This window comes from Trachypithecus francoisi, unplaced genomic scaffold (assembly GCF_009764315.1).
Source record: "Trachypithecus francoisi isolate TF-2019V2 unplaced genomic scaffold, Tfra_2.0 Lachesis_group10, whole genome shotgun sequence".
Taxonomy (NCBI): Eukaryota; Metazoa; Chordata; class Mammalia; order Primates; family Cercopithecidae; genus Trachypithecus; species Trachypithecus francoisi.
Genome location: NW_022681455.1, coordinates 52,558,044 through 52,579,629, shown reverse-complemented (window position 1 = coordinate 52,579,629; position 21,586 = coordinate 52,558,044). Strand labels below are relative to the sequence as shown.

The 21,586-nt window shown below is 38.3% G+C and overlaps 1 protein-coding gene across 2 annotated transcripts in view; it reads right to left on the bottom strand.

The window, feature by feature from the left end:
* The window catches only part of EFHC1 (EF-hand domain containing 1), an 84,065-nt gene that overhangs the window by 11,877 nt on the left and 50,602 nt on the right, over positions 1–21,586 (bottom strand). For both annotated transcript variants that reach the window (XM_033217430.1, XM_033217431.1), the window contains exons 7-9: positions 16,557–16,697; positions 7,767–7,980; positions 7,230–7,377 (exon numbers count right to left, since the gene is read on the bottom strand). In XM_033217430.1, the coding sequence (XP_033073321.1) occupies positions 7,230–7,377; positions 7,767–7,980; positions 16,557–16,697 (503 nt within the window). The remainder of the gene's footprint in view (positions 1–7,229; positions 7,378–7,766; positions 7,981–16,556; positions 16,698–21,586) is intronic.

Below are 21,586 nucleotides of genomic sequence, written 5' to 3'. Positions count from 1 at the left end.
ATTCTCTTATATAATTGCCTAAGCATTTAATATAAGGTTTGGTATATGGTATAAGCTCAAATATCTGTTGAATGAATGACTAAATGAGAAGAGTCCATTATACTTGGAAACAATCAATGACCTTCAAGAAAGAAATTTATGAAGCAGTCATTAAAAAAAGTCATAAAGATTCTGGAGCAGTCAGGAGGGAAGTGGTTACAGACACAAAATAGAAGAATTAGATTTGAAGAAATAGGAGGAGTTACTTATCTCTGACAAAAGAAGGTAAAGAGAAGAAGAGTGATAGTAGAGAAACATTCTAAGATGAAGGGTGAGAAAACTGATGACGCCCACATTGGATCATTTGATCTCATATTTGAAACCAAATCACTTCCATTTCCTTAAAGAAAATGGAAAAGAAAATGAGAATATTTGGACAATTCTCATGGGAAAAGTAGCTGGAAGTGAAAAAGAAAAAGATTAAAAAGATCATTGAGTAAGAGAGTAGGGTCCTCTTGAAGCTGAAGCGCACAAAAGGGCATGTTAGTGGAACAAGAATAATACATATGAACAAGTGTGTGTATGTATCTATGCTATTCACACATGTGGATTTCCTGTGGAGGGTAGGTTAATAAGTGTGTGCATTTGCTGTCCTTAAGTCTGAGTTCAAATACTGCAATGAGGACCCCAAACCCAAAGAGAATTTAAGACCTTGAAGATGAAGTTAATACTCAAGTTACCTGTGCATTATTCTAATTTTCTGGCTCAGAGAAAGCAAATGGCCAACTCCAAATTTCATCATCTTGGAACTGACAATTGACATAAACAAACAGTACTGGTCTGACAAGTACTCATGATCCCCTTTCATGACTCTGCAATGAGTGGCAAAATATATTTGTAACTGCATTTCCTTACAGCAGGATTCTTTATCACTGGGTGAGTCAAGAGCTAAATGCAGAATAGCTAGGAGACACAGAAGATGTGACTGTGGATTCTTATCATCTCCATGCATTTTCCCTAACTCATCTCTCTGACCCATCACAAGAGAAGAAAGGGAGAGTGAGGATCAAAATGAGGATGGCAATGGATCTCTTAACCCATGTCGTAGTCCATTTATGTTGCTATGAAATAACTAAGGATGGTAATTTATTTAAAAAAAAAAAAAAGAGGCTTATTTGGCTCAGAGTTCTGAAGACTATATAAGGAACATGGTACCAACATTTGCTTCTGGTAAAAATGTCAGGCTGCTTCCTTTCATGGTGGAAGGGAAAGGAGAGCAGACATGCGTAGAGATCACATGATAAGAGAAGAGGCGAGTGAGAGAGAGTAGGTGGTGCCAGGCTCTTTTCAACAACAGTTCTCATGGGAACTACAAGTGAGAACTCATTCCTATGAGAATGGCACCAAGCCATTTATGATGGATCTGCCCTCAGGATCCAGACACCTTCCATGAGGCCCATCTCCAACACTGGGGATCAAATTTCAACATGAGGCTTGGTGGGGCCAAACAAACCATATCCATATGGCAACCTAAAATTTGAATTTCTCCTTATTTTTATTGATATCATATTCTAAGAGTCACAGTGGTATCTTTTCCTCATTACTGCATTTTTAAAAACTTAAATTACTAAATTTAAAAAAAATGTTAAAGATGATTTAATTAGTGGTATGCTGAAGCAAGAAGCTTTCCAGTGTCTGCTGGTATTTGCATAAACAAGGGACAATTACAGAAAAAAACTTTTGGGAAGTATTAGAATTAAATATATGACTATGAATATGAAGTAGGTCTTTAATGCTGGTCAACCAGCAAACTATGCTTCTCCAGTCTGTTTAGCCTCCCACTTTCCTGGACAGCTATCATATTTGTTTAAGTCCTGAGGCAATTATTTTTTTTAATTAAAGATGTATCCATGAAATGAGACAATTTTTTTTTTTTTTACATTTTAACATCTCTGGAATTAACATGCATTTTTTTCAATTAATGGTGAATATGGATTATATTTGGAAATTTTTTCTTTCTTAGTAGTAGCTAATATATGCTGTTTTAAATTTTATTTTATATTCATTTTGTTGATATTTATATATTCAATAAAAGGAGCATTTCATAACTTCTCCTCTCTCCTGAAACCTCCAACATCTCCCTCTATCCTCACTCTTTCTACTGCACTACTATCAGGAAACAATCACAAGGGCCTTCCAATATCTACCCACCTAATAGCATCTGAACCCACATATCCTGCCTGCCTTTTGCCTGTTGCCCTAGATCAAGGTTTTAAAGATTAATCCCAGGACCTGTGGAGGTTCCCAAGACCCTCTGGGGGTCTGTGAAGTCAAAATTAGTCTTGTGATAATACTTAGTCATTTATTTATCTTTTTACTCTTGTTTTCCCGTAAGTACACAATGGAGTTTTCCAAAGGTCACACAACACAGGCTATCACAGCAGGCAGAATACAAAAGCGCATGAAAATCTAGTCATTATCTATTACTAAAGTCAGACATTAAGAGGTTTGCAAAAATGTAAAGCACTATCACTCTTCTCACTCGATTTTTCTTTGTAAAAATATAGGTTTTTTCCACAAAATTATGTTATTTGTGTTAACATGAAATGGGTTTATTGTCTTCAAAATAAATTAATATTTGAAAATTTTTCAGATACAATTTCTAATATGCTAAATAGCAATAGATATAAACACATAAAAACTCTTTGGGGCCCTCAATAATTTTTAAGGGTATAAAGGTGTCTCGAGACCCAAAAGTTTGAGAAATACTGCCCTAGGTGAATGGTTGGTGCTTCTATCTGAAGCCAATTCCTCCACTTAAACCCCATCCTCTCACAAACTCCAGAAATTCTCCCTGCTCTCTCACACACTTATCAATGCTTTCCTCTCTATGGAATCATTCCCATTAACATACAAACATGCTATTTCTTCTATGTTAAAACGAAAGCAAAAACAAAATAAAACAAGACCTTCTCCTGACTTTACTTTCTCTGCCAGCTGCTGCCTCATTTCTCTGCTGTCCTTTGCACCAAACCTCTCCAAAAGAGTAGTCTCCACTCTGATCCAGAATTCCTCTCTCCCATTCTCTCTTAAATCTACTGCCATTAGGTTTTCCCCGTCTTCCCATTCCGCTGAAACTCCTCATTAGGTCTCCAAGGTCCCCAATTCCCTTAATATTGCTAAATCCCCATTTGATATACTGAATCATTCTGAGGTTAGAAGTGGGACTCGACTCTGGAGGCTCGGCTCGGACACAGGACCAAATTGAGGACTAGCTAAAATAGGTCTGGGGCAGAAGCAGCTTTCCGTAAGACATGCCCACCAGTGCTCCATATCAGTTTACCATTGCCATGACAACATCTGGAAGTAACCACCCCTTTCCATAGCAATGACACAAACACCTGGAAGATACCACCCTTTTCCTAGAAATGTCTGCATAAACTGCACCTTAATGTGCATGTAATAAAAAGTGGGTATAAATATGAGTGCAGAACTGCCTTTGAGCTACTATTCTGGGCACAATGCCTAGGGGGTATCCCTACTCTACAAGGAGCAGAACCTCAGCTGCTGCTGTACACTGTTGCTTAAAAACAGTTGCTGTTTAACAGCACCAGCTCTCCCTGGAATTCTTTCTTGGGAAAAGCCAATAACTCTCCCTGGCTGAGCCCTAATTTTGAGGCTCACTTGTCCTCCATCAAGTCTGTCTTCCTTGATATAAAGGCATTTCTCAGTTTGCACAGTTCCAAGATGCATGAATTTCGACTACCACCATTTAGTAAAATAATCCATTCCCTCAACAACATGGTTCAAATTTCAGTCAACACAGTTATTAACTATGAGTAATTGCATAAAGTACAAACTTATCTGTCAGGACTTTAGTTCACTAACCACAATGTAATTAAACAGATGCATATCACCATCAGTGACAATTACATCACTTCTTTCAAAGTCTGTTTGTGACTGGTCACTGTATATTTGTTTTATAGTTCACACAGACCGTAAAGTGTGTAGCTATGTTGCCTCCTTGTCTCTTAGTGATACACAAACTGTATTTTACAGAAATGGATAATGAAAAGAGAGAATTAGCCAATAAGGATGAAAGTACAGCAAAGATGCAAGAAGTGAATTCAAGTCAAATATAAACGGAGTTACAGAAGAGAAAGCTGACTGTAGGAATGTCAACACAGCTGCCTTTCAAGAGACCCCAGATGTGCAGCCAGTGGAAACTGGTGAAGGCAAACCTATCAACACAAATGAGAAAGGTGGTTGTAATGAAAAGAATGAAGATATCCCAGATGCCTGTAAAATGCTTCACATTAAAAGAACTCTCAGAGATATTTCATTCTCATTAAAAGAAGTCTAAGAGATATAACATTGAAAGCAAAAATCATAAAATGTTGGAAGTTGATCCATCTTAAACAGGAATATGACAATTCACCAAGGCATAGAACAGATGTTCACTCCATATCATAAGTTATACAATGAGAAGCAGGCAAGTGCTGCTCAAACCGCTTTTGATAAAGTTTTTATAAAGCAATAAAACACTTTAATTCTTAATGTCATCAATGTTTTAAATTTCAGTGTGCTAAGTGAAAAATTATTTTTACTATTTTTTCATGTTCTTATACATTTATAACCATCAAAGTTTTTAATATTGTGACAATTTTTTTTTTTTTTTGAGACGGAGCCTTGTTCTGTTGCCCAGGCTGGAGTGCAGTGGCGTAATCTTGGCTCACTGCAACCTCCGCCTCCTGAGTTCAAGTGATTCTCCCGCCTCAGCCTCCTGAGTAGCTGGGATTACAGGTGCGCACCACCATGCCTGGCTAATTTTTTTTTGTATTTTTAGCAGAGACGGGGTTTCACCATGTTGGTCAGGCTAGTCTCGAACTCCCGACCTCATGCTCCACCTACTTTGGCCTTCCAAAGTGCTGGGATTACAGGCATGAGCCACTGCGCCTGGCAGTGACAAAAATTTTTAAAGGGCACAGAACAATTGTACATTTTCCCTTTGATTATTAAAATTGTTTTGCATGTTATTTTTTTACAGTCCTACGCTACCATGTAAACAAGGAACTACCTGTAATTTCCTCATTTGGCATGCAGGATGGCATCCACATTCACTTGGTTTTCTTCCTGTTTCATTGGTTTTCCTTTCCAGTTTCCTTAACTCTAAATGTTGGTGGACCCCAGAGCTTAGTTCTTGGAGCCATTCTTTTCTTTATCTACACTAACTCCTTTAGAGACTTCATCCAGGCCAGGAACAGTGGCTCATGCCTGTAATCCTTGCACTTTGGGAGGCCAAGGTGGGAGAATCACTTGAGCCCAGGAATTCTGGGCAACAAACTGAGACCCCCGTCTCTACCAAAAATTTAAAAATTAGCCGGGCATGGTGGCATGTACCTGTAGTTCCAGCTACTTGAGAAGCTGAAGTGGGAGGATCTCAGGAATTTGAGGCTGCAGTGAGCTATTACTCCACTATCAGCATTGCATGCCAACCTGGGTGACAGAGCGAGATCCTGTCTCAAGAGAGAGACAGAGAGAGAGAGAGATGTCATCCAGTCTCACAGCCTAAAATATCACTATATGCCAACAACTCCCACATTTATATCGCCAGCCTAGACCTCTCACTCAAACTCCAGATTTACATATCCAACAGACTATATGTTCTTGACTTGGCTGTCTTAAACCTAATATACAACATATCCAGAACTGAAATCACCACCCCAACGAACAAAGAAGGCAACTGTTCTACCCACAGCCCGCATCTTCCCCATCTCAGGTGATCCTAATTTCTTCCTTCCAGTTGCTCAGGCCAAACATCTTGGAGTCCTCCTTAACTATTCTTTTCCCCTCACATCCCCTAGAAAATCTGTCTGAAGTCCAATTGGTGCTACCTTCAAAATATATCCAAATCAGAGCACTTCTCCCCACCTCCACTGATACCACCATCCTAGGCCCAGTCATCACCATCTCTTGCCTGGAATACTGCAATAGTCTCTTAACTAATCTCTCTCCTAATCTATTTTCAATAAAACAGCCGGAATAGTTCTTTTAAAATATATATCAAATCTTGCCACTCCTCTGTTCAGATGCCCCGGCTCCCAAAGGCTCATTTCATTCAGAGAAAAAAGCCAGCACCTTTCCAAAGACCTAGTAAGTCCTACACAATCTAGCCCATTGTTAATTTTCTAATTCCATCTCCTACTCCTCTTCCTCTCACTCACTCCATTTCAGCCACCCTCACTGGCCTACTTCTTCCCAATGTTCGTTGAATACTTTAAGCAAGATATGCTAGCATTTAGGGCCTTTGCATGCACCATTTCCTCTTCCTGAAAAGCACTTCCTCCAGAAATCCACCCAGCTAACTCCCCTCAAGTGGTTGTTCAATGTCACCTCAAGGTACAACCACATACCCTGACCTACCTTCACAACCTACTGCCACTCTCCAGAAATACTTACTACTCTTAATTTGCTCCATTTTTTACAGCATTCATCACCCAATATACTGTATAATTTATTTGTGCTATTGTCTATTTCCTGCTGCTTGGAAGGTCAACTCAATGTGGGAGACAACTTCTTGTCTACTTTGTTTACCGATAAAAGTCCATGGGCCTGGTGATAGTCTCTGACACATAGTAGGCATTTAATAATTACAGCTGACCCTTGAACAACAAGAATTTGCATTGCACAGGCCCACTGATACCTGGATTTTCTTCTGCTTTGCCACCCTTGAGACAGCAAAACCAACCCATCCTCCTCAACCTACTCACCATGAAGATGAGGATGAAGACCTTTAAGATGATCCACTTCCACTTAATGAATAGTAAATAATTTTCTCATTCTTATGATTTTCTTAATTTCATTTTCTCTAGCTTACTGTATTGTACGAATACAGGATGCAATACATACGACATAGAAAATACGTGTTAACTGTTTATCAGTAAGGCTTACGGTCACGAGTAGGCTATTAGTAGTTAAGTTTTGGAGTGTCAAAGTTATACATGAATTTTCAACTGTGCATAAAGGCTGGTACCCCTAACTCCCACACTATTCAAGGGTCAACTGTATTTGCTAAATAAATAAAGTTGAAAAAGTTCTAAGTTATTACACTGACACAGGGAATCTTCTGTTTATGTCTAATAATTCCCACCTGGTGAGAGAAATCGGCAAATCTAAAATGTGTTTACTCAAAGTCAGAATTAATTCCTGAATATCTTGAGTGTGCCAAACCCTAGCAATCAAACACATACCTTTCTGATTCTGAAGCAGGCGCTTCTAGCTTTCGGACATGTTTCTGAACTGACGCGAGTGCTTCTGGTGAATACTGGGCAGCATTGCTCTCCATGTATTTCAAAACATACTCGTCTGTATCAAGGATGATGAACCGATGACCAAATACTGGAGAGAAGGTAGCAGTACACTTAGCTTGGTGATGTTCTCTCACGCAATCAGAAGTAAAATAGTATTAACCTTCCTATGATAAATTCACAGTTATGCATTTATGACAGAAACTAATGAGCTTTCTTTAAATGACATACTAATATGCAGTCATTTGCTCAGTATTTACAAAACTTACTGTCGACATCTGTAGCCAACAAATGCAATCAACTTAGAGTTTAATTGATTAGGAAGGCGATTAACACATTATACCATATATACAAGGATAGTAGCTTTATCTCAGTTGCAGTATAATCTAATTGCTTCTTACAAGGGTAAAATGAATTAAATTCCAACTAAGAACTCATTCAGGCAGCCAGTAGGAAATTCTGGACTGTATTTAGACCTACCCTCAATCACAGCACCAATGAAGAAGTCACTGGGGCCATAGTAGATAGGGTTGTCCACTGTAGAGTATGGTTTAACAACTTTAGTCCTGCCAAGGTACTTGCCACCAATGATACCAGAATTGCGAACAGGAGGCTCAAAGATACTGATCATGTCAGTAGCTAGAAAGTAAGAGAAGACAAATCTCCGGTCTTTGTCTTCTGGGATGGGGGATTCCTACAAAGGTGAAGAAAAGAGGATATTATGAAGGTTCATGGTCTATGCAGATATGCAAACTTAAATGCCTACAGGGGCCAGGTATAGGATATAAATGAAGCAGTCTGGGTTCATACAATATAAACCATCTATGGGGGAACTCTGGTGTCTCTGGCAAGAACATGCCTCATCTAAGGGAGGCTTCCCAAGGGAGGCCGCACCAACGCAACTCAATTGTTGCCTTGTGAGAATGTAGGCCCAATGTTGCTAGATCTTTCAGTTTTTCAAAAGATAAAAATGTGGATTACTATTTTAAACCTCTGATTTTAAAGTACTGACTCCAACTCTTTTAAAGCACCATGAAGCCCAAACAAACACAGTATACTAGAGCATATATGTGGGCTACATTCTGACCATAGGCTGCAAGCTGAGACCTGTTGGCTGATATTATGTTCAACTTCATGAACACTAAGATGATTAAGTAAGGTTTTGTTTTTTAAGCAAATGTATATACATAATGTAAAAAAAAAAATTAAAAAGAGGGGATAAGAGTAATATAAACTCAAAGAATTGAAAGTGATTCTCAGAAACTACCTTGTAGACAAGACTTTTTCTAAATCAAATTGCAGAGTGATCACACAACCCCTAAGGAAGAAATTCCAGGTCCAACAAACCTTAATACAGCTCTGCTTATTCCTAAAATCCACTCATACTGTAACTGTAGCACATCTTCTCTTTAAGCCCATGGAATTGTTCTTCCCATAGATGTATGGGAAGATTATGTACATACATAATAGATGTAATAGTTCTTCATCTATTAAAGAAGTCATTAGATTTTTCTCTTAGTGAAATAATCTTCTTATATCATTCCCTCATCTAATAGTTTCCAAATCATTTGGATTGTACACCCCATGTAGTACAAATATAAATGTTAAACAATCACAATATAGTTAATAAAAATCAAATCATATCACTCCTCTGCTCTCAAACCTTCAAAGAATTCTTGTCACACTTAGAATAAAATACAAAGTTCTAAGCAGGGGCATACCAGGGCCATTGGGGGTGACAATGGTAATGGTTTACCATGGCAGGAAAGAGTACTATAAAACTTAAAAAAAAATTATTGTCTTTATTGGGAATGAGGTTTACATTTATAGAAAAGCTGCATAAATATTACAGAGAATTCTCACGCCCCTCACCAAGGTTCTCCTAATGTTAACATCCTATATAGCCATTAGTGCAATTATCTGAACCAGGAAAATAACAATAGTACAATATTAATAAATAAACTACAGTCCTTATTCAAATTTCACCTGTTTCTGACAAATGGTCTTTTTGTTTCAGGATCCCATCCAGGATCCCACATTGCATTTAGTTATTATTTCTCTTTAGTCTCCTCCAATATGTGACAGATAGTTCCTCAGTCTGCCCTTCTCTTTCATGACTTTGACACTTTTGAAGACTACTGATCAATTATTTTCTTGAATGTTCCTCATGCATCTCATTTTTGCATTTTTGGCAAAAGTATCCCAGAAAAGATGTCATGTCTTTAGTGTATACCAGGGAGTTTATGAAGTCAATATATCTTATTATGGATGACACTAACCTTGATCACTTGGTTAAGATTTCTGCTGGATTTCTTCCCTTAAAATTACTGTATTTTCCTTTGCAATTACAAAACATCTTGCGGGAGATGTTTTGAGATTATGGGAATCCTATTTCTCCTCAAAGGTTTTCCCACTAATTTTAGCAGCCATTGCTGGATCTTATCTGCAACCGTGATTACAGCAGTGTGTGCATAATGATAATTTTTCTACTTCCCACTTTTCTTTTACACTTATTAACTGAAATTCTACTGTATGGAGGAGCCATCCCTTTGGGGAAGAGTATCACTGATGTTTAGAATTACAGGCAAATGATAATAAGAAGAAACAGACCAACTTTTAGTTGGTTTTATTTTTAAATTCTCTGCAGCTTGTTATCTATACTTTCTTGTTACCTGGACTGCTCCCATCAGCCCATTCCTCTGGCCTTGTTATACCACTGGTTCCAGAGCCCTGGCTGGCCCCCGACCTGTCATTTCCACCTTTTTGCCCTCCATTCACTGCACACTGTCTCGGTCTTACATGCAGCTCTCTCAGATATTCCCCTGGCTGGCTCCCTCAGCTATTCCTTTGGTTTCTGCTCTGCTATGACCTCCTCAGAGAGGCTTTCCCCATTCTGCTGATATAAATGAGCCCCTTTCCCATCATTCTCTGTCTTGCTTTATTTTTTTACAGCACGTTACTACCTATCCTTATACAATGTATTTATTTGACTAGAATGTAAGCTCCATGAGAGCAAATATTTGTCTATCTTATTCTCCACTGTACCTTTGGTATCTAGAACCATATCTAGCCCAGAGTAGTCCTTTAATATTTATTGAATGAATTAATAATTAAACATATGTTCTTCTATATAAACATAGTGTGTGCATTAAAAGGCACATATAAAAATATCAGAGGCTATAAAATAAATGCACTCATAGTAAATAAAATAAACAGAGGCTGTAATATTTTCTTGACAAACACCACAGATGGTACTGTCTTGCATATCTCTTGGAAGACATTCAGCTGCTTTGAAGATCACAGTTCAAATCATGTTTCTTATGCTCTTCCAAAGCTTTGCCAAGTTTCTCAGCCAGCACTCCACTCTCAGTCCCAGAGAGTTTACCAGCATACTTTTACTTAGGCACCAATTGCCTATCAGAACTTAGTATACATTGTTTTCTCAGAACACATCCCGTGTCTTTGTCTGACATCCATGGGACTTAATTGTCTCTGATCATTTCTCTAGCATATTCCCTTCTTTTTGAATTTCCATATATTTTCTTTTGAAGTCCCCACCTCACTCATAAACCTTTTCCCCTTATTGTCAAGCACCCTTTCTTCCTCAAGAACTTTTGTGATGAGTCTAACGAATACATTCTCTATTTCATCAAATAGGTCAGGGGAAAACATCTGAAAATTACCATGACCAGAATATCACTTCTTTCTTCCTGCCCACATGAAGATATCCACTATTTCTTTACTAATAGTTCTGTTGGCTTTCTTTTAAATTTTTTTACTGTGAACAGTAACACAGAGAGAAAACTACAAAAAAACCAAAACAACAATAAAAATACCAAAATGTATGGCCGAAAGAATTTTAATGAAGTGAACAACCATATAACCACCATCCAGGTTAAGAAACGGAACGCTGACAGAACCTCCCAATCAATATTCTATCCTTCCCCTACTGAACAGGTCATTGCTTTGAATTGTATGGTTTTCTTTAGTTTTGCTACAAAGCAGACATCCATAAAGTTTTGTTTTGTCTGCTTTTTAATCTTCATATAAACGAAATTACATAATATGCATGCATTCTTTTGTGTCTGGATTCTTACATTCAAAATTATGTTGATGTGATTCAGCCATGTTGTTATTAGTAGCTGTAGTTCATTAATTTTCATTGAACAGAAATCAAATTATGACACAAATAGGCCATAACTTATCCCGTCTCTTGTAGTAGACATTTAGGTCTATTTTTGCTATTATGAATTATGCTATTATAAACATTCTTATCTTTTGGTACACATATATTGCACCCTTAGCACAATCTAGTATATTTGATTATGCCAAAGTGTTTTACAAAGTGGGTATACTCTCTTAGTAAAGAGTATGAGAGTTCCTATGGTTCCATATTCTCATCAACATATTAATGATTCTGATGGGTGGGTAGAGGCAACTCACTATGATCGTAATCTGCACTTCTTTAGTTACTAACAAGCAAAGCAACTTCTCATATGTACATATTTTTAAAGACAGAGTTTCTGTTGCCTGGGCTGGAGTGCAGTGCCAGGATCATAGCTCACTGCACCTTCAAACTCCTGGGTTCAAGTGATCCTACCGCCTTAGTGTCCCAAGTAGCTGGGACTATAGGCACATGCCACCATGCCCAACTAATTTTTTTTTATCTTTGTAGAGGTAGGGTCTCATTATGTTTCCCAGGCTGCCTTCAAGTGATCTTCCTGCCTCGACCTCCCAAAGTGCTGGGAAAACAGGTGTGAGTCACTGCACCTGGCCCTTCTTACATGTTTAGTTGCCTCTTGGATATCCTCTTTTGTGAAATGCCTGTTCAAGTTTCTTGCTCATTTTTCTAAGTGATTTCAGAGAGTTCTTTACATATTCTGAATATAAGATCTTGGTTGATTTCTGTATTAAACATCTGCTCCCACTTGAAGCTTGCCTTTTTTTACACTCTTAATGCTGTTTTTTGGAAGAACAGAAAGTTTTCATCTTAATGTAGTCAAATTTATCCATTTTATTTTATTTTAATTTATTCAGAGTCTCGCTCTGTCACCCAGGCTGAAGTGGAGAGGCGCAATCTCAGCTCACTGCAACCTCTGCCCCCCAGACTCAAGTGATTCTCCTGCCTCAGCCTCTCAAGTAGCTAGGACTACAGGCATGTACCACCATGCCCAGCTAATTTGTTGTATTTTTAGTAGGGACAGGGTTAGGCCATGTTGGCCATGCTGGTCTCAAATTCCTGAGCTGGGGCAATCTGCCCGCCTTGGTCTCCCAAAGTGCTGGGATTACAGGCATGAACCACTGTGCCTGGCCATTTATCCATTTTTAAAACATGACTGTCTTTTTGTATCCCACTAAATAAATCTTTCCCCACTATAATGTTAAGATTATTTATTGCTAAGAAGTTTTATTGTTTTGCTTTTCACATTTAGATTTTCAATCTACCTAGACTTGATTGCCACTTTTGGTGTGAGATGGAGGTCAAATTTTCTTCTCTTTTGTTACATGAATATCTAATTGTTCTGATATCATTGATTAGAAACATCTTCCTTTCCCAGCCCCTCTGCAGTGCTGTATTTATCATATGCCTTTTCCTGGGCTGTCTATTCTATTCCATTGGTTTGTCTATCCTTGCACCAAAAACATGTTGTTTTAATTACTGTGACTTTTAATACAGAGTGATATTTTTTGGTGAGCAAAATCCACTGAATAGCCAAGAGTATCTTGGCTATTCCTGGTGCTTTGCCTCTCCACTTAAGTTACAGAATCAATTTGTCTGTAAAAATAAAAACATTTTTGGATTTTCTGACTGTAATTACTTTTAAACCATAGATCAATTTGGGGAAAATATTTTTATAATACTGAATTTTCTAACCAATGAACATGGTATATCCCTTCATTTATTTAGGTCTTCTTAATTTTCTCTCAATAATATTTTAGGTGTTACATATCTTTTGTATGTAACATATCTTTTGTATGTAACACCTAAAGTGTTTTTGTATGTAACATCTAGGTGTTACATATATTTTGTATGTAAAAGATATCACATATCTTTTGCATGATAAAGATATATCTTTTAGGTGTTACATATCTTTTGTATGTAACATATCTTTTGTGTGTAACACCTAAAAGATATGTAACACATATCTTTTGTATGTAACATATCTTTTGTATGTAACACCTAAAATATTATACCAAGGAATTTAATTTATACCTAGGAATTTAATATTTTTGATGCTATGGTAAATGGTATTTTTTAACTTTATGTTTTCTTTGTTGCTATTTGTATATTGACTTCCCTAATGTAGAAGTCAGATTCTTTATTTTCTGTATATACAATTGTTCATTTTGGATAATGACAATTTTATTTTTTCCTCTTCAATCAGTATGCTTGTTTATTCACTTCCTGTTTCACTGTTCCAGCTAGGACTTCCAGAACAATGTTGACCAGAAGGGGTGATAGCAGTCTTGCCTTGTTCCTAATCTCAGAAAGTACCCTTTCAACATTTCATCACTAAGTAAGCTGTTTGTAGTAGACTTTTCACCATACCCTCTAACAGATTAAGGAAACTCCTTTTTATTCCTTTTTTTATTATTAAGAGTTTTGTTTTATTTTTTACTTTTTTAAACTTTTATTTTAGGTTCAGGGGTATATGTGAATTTTATTTTTAAATCAGATTGATTTTAGCAAATGCTGTTCAAAATCTAATTTTTCTCTTTTATTCTGTTAATGTGATGATTTTTCAAAACTGAAACAGAGTTTTTTGGCTTATTTCTCATTTTTTGCTGAAAATCTCAATTTTATTCTTTAACATGGTAAACAAAGGGTTTTTAAATTTTTTAAATTGTTTATTTCATTTCATTTCATTTCATTTTTAGACGGAGTCTTGCTCTGTCACCCAGTCTGGAGTTTAGTGATGCAGTCTTGGCTCACTGCAACCTCCGCCTCCCGGGTTCAAGTGATTCTCATGTCTCAGCCTCCTGAGTACCTGGGATTACAGGCGTGTGCCACCATGCCTGGCTAATTTTTGTATTTTTTTAGTAGAGATGGGGTTTCAGCATGTTGGCCAGACTGGTCTCAAACTCCTGATCTCAAGTGATCCACCCTCCTTGGCCTCCCAAAGTGTTGGGATTACAGGCGTGAGCCACTGCTCCCAGCTTAAGTTTAAGTTTCATAATGCCAGTATCTGAAGTCCCTATAGGTATATTCTATAGTCTCTTATTTCTGGTCACTTTATGTTATCTTGTCTTGTTTCTGAACACTGTATTATTAATATTGTTACACTGTATTTTAAAAATTCTAGAAATAAATTGAAGCCGAAAATGATGTCATCTGCAGAGAATTTGTTTGCTTCTGACAGTCACCTGGGGTTATTAGAATCCAGGATCACCTTAATCTGATTTGTAAAACTGAGACAATCAGGGACTATAATTCAAAGACAGACAACAGTCCCTTCAAAGATTAGCTACAGACAGACTGAAGCACAGAGGGTTTACCAGGAGCTTCTGCCTTTGACAGGCCCTAAATAGATTCCAATGTTTGTCCTCACAGGTGGGTCTTCTGAAATCAGTAAATGCGCCTAGCGGAAAAATGGCCCCAAATGTCAGGTTCATTTCTGGGGTTCTCATTGTTTCCCTGGTTCTTGTTCTGTGATTCTTCACATCTTGCTAGTTGTTCAGCACCTTCAAGTGGTAACGCACATACACATACATATACATATACGTGCACGTGCGCGCACACACACACACACACCCCTCAGCAAGAGGGCTGATCCAAATTATCCGGTCTATCATGGCTAGAAATAGAAGTCCTCTACAAACGCTTTAACTTTTTGTGATATATCATGTTTGACCAGGTTGTTTGTGAGTACAGAAGGCTGCAATCAAAAGAAATTTATCCTTTCTCCTTAGTTAGCAATATCTAACACTATTCATAGCCATTTTTGTAATCAACTTTGTATTAATTTTTCCAGGTTTTTCATGTATCAAAGGTAAGCTTACAATTTTGCAGTTTACAAACCCATATGAGTTCCTTTCCCTTTTCTAATCCTAAGTGTGAAACTAGCTCTTCATCAAAAGAATACTGGGTTGAAAGCCAGAAGGCTGACTTCTAGTCCTACCCCTGTCTAAGCAGCACTGGATCTGGGACAAGATAACTAGCCTTTCTGTTTCTTAAGTTTTGAAACATAAAATGGGTAAAATATTGTATTGCCTTACTCATGGATAATGTGTGCAGAAATAAATTGTTTTGCCTACTGAACGAGCAGTTAATAAGTACCTACAAAGTCTAGAAAGACATGATTCCTGCCCTTAAGGAGGTGTAGTTACCATATCATAATTCGACAAGGCGCTTGAATTTTAACAGTAACTGAAAGAATCTAGTACTACAAAACCTTTGTTGGTCAGAATTCTTATGGAGAGTGCTCTAGTTGGCCTACATTTTGCTGTTTTGTTGTTTTCTTTAAAAATTTTGTTTTTAGCCAGGACTCCCTTTTTATTTAAAGCTTTGTACAATCATTTTCTAAAATCTATTATTCAGTTGTCTTTACCTCAGTTTTTATCTTTTCAAATACATGTATGTAGTTTGAAAAGTCACCTGACACCTCCTACCCCCAGCTCCTAATTCCTATTTCCAGATATAACTTATTTCAACTTCTGCTATTTATGTCCATATTTCTAAGAAAATGGTTAGGTTCCTAGTCTACATTTTTTTTCCATTTTAAAGACCTTATACTTTGAATTTCTAATCAATAATTTATCTCATACAATTCAGCTAATTAATGGGATATGCAGAACTTGAGTGTATGTCTATTTCCAACTGCATGCTCTTAACTATTAGTCACATAACCTCTCAAGGTATCAGGCAAGATATCACAGGTAAATGCAGAACTTACTAAGACATGGTCCCTAACCTCAAGGAAATCACAGTATATGAAAAAGCCACACAGATACACACATGGTTTGAATATTAAGCAATTTCATAGTTAATAAAAGAGGCAAAAGGTCTGTCAACATTTGAGGTGTTAAGAGTGAGAGATTAATGATCTAAGAAAGATTACTGGGAGAGATAGGACTTGATCTAGGTCTTAGCTCAGGGGCACCATACTTAATACTATCCAGCCTCCCTGAAGGCTGGGTACTAGATACAATGGTTGGTTGAGTCAACACATAACTCTGACAGCTGTTAATCTATAGCTTACAGACAAAATAAACAATCGTACGCAGTACTGAGATAGAAGAGAATCTTTAGCATATAAAAATTAGCCTCACCAGTGCAGCCAAATAACGAAGCACCTTGTTATCATTCACCAGCATTTTAATAACATCTTTTTTTGGAGCTTTTGGAATGAGAGCAAAGCAATTCTGAGCAGAATCTTCCACTAGTCCAAAACCATTATAAGGAGGCAACTCCTGGAGATATATAGGAAGCAAGACGTAAGGCAAATGCTACTTGTGTTAAAATTACATTAAAGGTAACTATGAATTTAATGAAAAAAACTCTAGAAAATACTTATTCAAATTTATTTTCTATATAAACAAATACAGTCAGAAAAAACAACTTATCCCCTTCCTCTTCGTGGATTTTGCATCATGTTCAGTGATCACAGAAGTAACTGATGATGCTCTAAAGTAACTCTCAGGGCTGGAGAGAAACTATTGCTGATGTAAACTGACCCCTTACTACAAAAGCAGGACCTAGTCCCACCCTAGTCCCAATGCAAATGACCCTGTAGTCATCCTAGCATGGGTCTGTCTATGACTTCTTTGCTCTAGGATGTGGACCTCACCCTAGCAGACCTGGAAACTGTTTCCTCAGTTCACCCAAAGTAAGAGAGAGAGAGAGGGAGGTGGGGAAGGGAGAGGGTGGGGGGGGGGAGAGAGAGAGAGTGAGTGTATGTGTGATAGGGGAAAGGTGGTAAGAACTTGATTCAAGCGACTTTTTCTCCTACTTACATCCATATTTCTAACCTTTTTATTTCTTGATTTCTGCCTCACAGAACAGGATGACAGCTATAGTTTTCTGAGAACTCAGATCCCTTGTCCACACAGGACCCCCTTTCTTCATGAAAAAGTTCAATTTAGGAAATTATTTTTCAGATACAAAGGTTATTTAATGAGTTTGTGTGAAGATATAGGTTGAGCTTGTATGTTTCATTTAGGCTCCATGAAGAGCCTGAAGCATCACTGCAGGATGCTAAGATTTATTTCCCTAAGAACTTTAGGTCAAAGACTAAGTCTTCCTCCTCCTCATCTAATGATAGGCAAACATCAGCAGAGTTATTTATTCCTGACTCCTCTTTGCTATGCTTTCTTAGGAAATTCAGCTTGTAGCACACATTTTCTCTTGTATATACCTCCACAAGATCTTTTTATGTATTATTTTCAGGCACTTTTTTTTTTTTTTTTTTTTTTTTTTTTTTTTGAGACGGAGTTTCGCTCTGTCGCCCAGGCTGGAGTGCAGTGGCCGGATCTCAGCTCACTGCAAGCTCCGCCTCCCGGGTTTACGCCATTCTCCTGCCTCAGCCTCCGAGTAGCTGGGACTACAGGCGCCCGCCACCTCGCCCGGCTAGTTTTCTGTATTTTTAGTAGAGACGGGGTTTCACCGTGTTAGCCAGGATGGTCTCGATCTCCTGACCTCGTGATCCGCCCGTCTCGGACTCCCAAAGTGCTGGGATTACAGGCTTGAGCCACCGCGCCTGGCCTATTTTCAGGCACTTTAACAAGTAAGTCCATATAGCCCCTAGTACCATCCATAACAGAGTATTTCTTCAACAACAAAGGACTATTAAATTTGTCCATGGCGTACTACTTGGAACACTGACCCCAAAATCACTAGTTGGCACTGTAGTTAATGTGATAGGCATGGCTAGAATATGACTAGTAGATTTAGCAGATGGAAAATGACCTAATTTGCTTCAATTGCAAAACCACTACTCAGTGAATTTACATGTTACTATGGGCAGAGGAACCCTGAGCTGATGGCCTACGTGCTAAGCAGTTGAGTTTTCTCTGGAGGCTAGGCAGAAACTGCAAAGTGGTGGTATCTGAACTTGCTTTGCACTTGTACCAACAACACACAATGAGAGCATCCTGGCTGGGGGTGCCAGTAGGGAGGTCACTGAGGGTTGAGGATTTTGCAATAAGAAGGTAGCTATAGGCCGGGCGTGGTGGCTCAAGCCTGTAATCCCAGCACTTTGGGAGGCCGAGACGGGCGGATCACGAGGTCAGGAGATCGAGACCATCCTGGCTAACACGGTGAAACCCCGTCTCTACTAAAAATACAAAAACTAGCCGGGCGAAGTGGCGGGCGCCTGTAGTCCCAGCTACTCGGGAGGCTGAGGCAGGAGAATGGCGTAAACCCGGAGGCGGAGCTTGCAGTGAGCTGAGATCTGGCCACTGCACTCCAGTCCGGGCGACAGAGCGAGACTCCGCCTCAAAAAAAAAAAAAAAAAAAAAAAAAAAGAAGGTAGCTATAAAGCCTCTGGGCTTTCTTCTCAAATTCCTATTGTATTTTAACAGACTACCTGTTTTTCCTGAATATACCTCACTTTCCCTGCCTGGAATAAAGACCTTCCCTAAATATCAGTCCATATTCATGGTATCCTGGCATCTTGCTTCTCATACTTCAAGCTACTGCTTGGGTGGGTCCTGTTGTAAACTAGATGAACACTCATCTGATTATGGATATCATCACTCCTAGATACTCCTGCTCATATGATCCACTTACCACAGTTTCTGTCTGGACATCTTCAACTGAGCTAGTAGTATACATAGAACCCAAGAGTACCACAACCTTCAGATACTGCTTTCAGGAGCAGTCTCCACAGCAGATTAGCTTTCCTAATTCTGGTTTCTTTCTTTTCCCTACCAGTATGCCTCCAGATGGAGCCAGCCTGAGAGAAAACACATCTGGCTACTGTATTTATGTTTACTTATTTCTGATCTAGCAGAGAAGCTTGACTTACAAGTGCCATGTCTCTCGAATTGAATATATCCATTTCATATCTACTTCTATCCCTCCATTGGCTTGGCTCTAGCTTTATCCCTCTAGACTCTGCTACAAATTCCTATCCCTGGTTTCCATTTATGTTATTTAGGGTTAAAATGACTGAGGTGTAATGACTAAAAAGTGTTTGCTGATTAGTAATCGGCATTCTATTTATCTTCAACAAATTTCATGGACAGATGGAATTTGTTTACTATAGAGCTATTTATTATAGAGAAAGTATGGGAAAGAAACTGACCAAATACTGTAATTAATGTGCCAAATGTATAGATGTTTTATTATATAAAATTAGTTTTATTATACAAAGGGGCTGGGATAGAGCAAAATAACCAACTAAAATCTACAGTAGATCTTCAGTTCCCTCTGCTCTTTATACAGGGCTTCCCTCTCTTTTCTTTACTTCAAGATAGGTTAGGAGAAAAAAAAAAAGATAATAGTAATAAGGATGGGGAACAGAGGTATTCTCTAAGACTCAAAAGCTTTCATCGGCTCAAAAGATAGATCAGGCCAGTGCAGTGACTCATGCCTGTAATCCTGGCACTTTGGGAGGCCAAGGTGGGTGGATCACCTGAGGTAGGGAGTTCCAGACCAGCCTGGCCAACATAGTGAAAACCCATCTCTACTAAAAATACAAAAATTTGCTGGGTGTGGTAGCACGACCTGTAGTCCCAGCTACTGGGGAGGCTGAGGCATGAGAATAGCTTAAACCTGAGAGGTGGAGATTGTAGTGAGCCAAGACTGCACCACTCACTCCTGCCTGGGAGATAAAGCAAGACCTAGTCTTTAAAAAAAAAAAAAAAAAATAGGTCAAAGTCCTTTCACTAAGCAAAGGGCATCACTATGTTGCAATCTCTCACTACTCTACCTCCTGGTTAGACAACCATCCTTATCTATAAACTGAAGAGGTAAAATAGTTCCCTTGATCAAAATCTAAATCTGATCCCATGCTATTTCCCCCCATATACTGCATCAATTGCTGCCAAAAAACTTAGGGGCAGAAGGTTTATCATAATGATTTTTCTTTTCACAATCCATATACACCAGGAGAGGGTTTATCATCATTCTTAATCAATGAACACATCATTGATAAAGAAATCTATCAGAGAAAAAACTGACAGCAAGAGGTATTATCACCCACACTTCCTTCCAGAAATTGTATTGCCTCTGGGAACTCACAGCATACCAAAATCCAAATCCTTCTTTGTAATCGTTTCTATAAAACATTGTTTCTAAAAGTTTTGCCTAAGACACCACTTCTTTTTTGCAGAACACCTTCATAGCCAATTTTCTTCAGTCCAGTTCAAGAAACATATACCTCCTATTTTTTAGGCACTGTATTAGGTACTAGGAGAGAAAGATGAGTAGGACATAGTCTCTGGCCTCAAGGGAGTTACAATCTAGTACAAAAGATTCACTAGCAGATAATTTAATATAATAGAGAAGTGCTAGTGGAGGGAGGCAGAGAATACCCCAGGAATAGAGATGAAAGGCTTTTAGCCCTACCTGGAGCTTTAGAAAAGACTTCTTGGAGAGGAAGCCTACACCGGGTATTGGAGGATAAAAAAGAGCTGCATGTAAGAACAGAAAAGTGGTTCAAGGAGGAAGAGCACAAGCAAAAGTTCCTGGGAGTAAAACAAGATGCTGTACTGGCAGAACCACAGAACTCAGTACGACTGGAGGCCAAGTGCAAGGAAGAGGAGCAGCTGTTGGAGGGGAAGGCAGGGCCCTGGCTGGAAGCACTCAATCATTTCATCATTTTTTCATGCCTTTCTTTTGAGGAGAAAGGGCCCAGTGATATTTTACACACACAGTAGTCTTTTAATTTATGAATGGGTGTATTTTAATTATCTTTTAATTGTATGAATAGATGTATTTTCATACATCCATTTCATGAATGGATATCATTTATTTTGTCAATCTCCTCACACTTTTTTTTATAAATAATGCTACAATACACATTCTTCCACATGTTTTTAGAGTCCCCAAAGTATATTTCTAGGTAAAAGACATGAGATACATCTATATCTATATATCATAATATAAACCATATTATGTATGTGTCCTATCATCATATATATCCAATATCATATATATTATAAACCATGAGTTATAATATATATATCGAAACAGATATATCTATGTATTTTTTGAGACAGACTCTCACTCATTCTGTTGCCCAGGCTGGAGTGCAATGACGTGATCTCAGCTCACTGCAACCTCCACCTCCCAGGTTCAAGCAATCCTCATGCCTCAGCCTCCCCAGTAGCTGGGATTACAGGTGCGCACCACCACA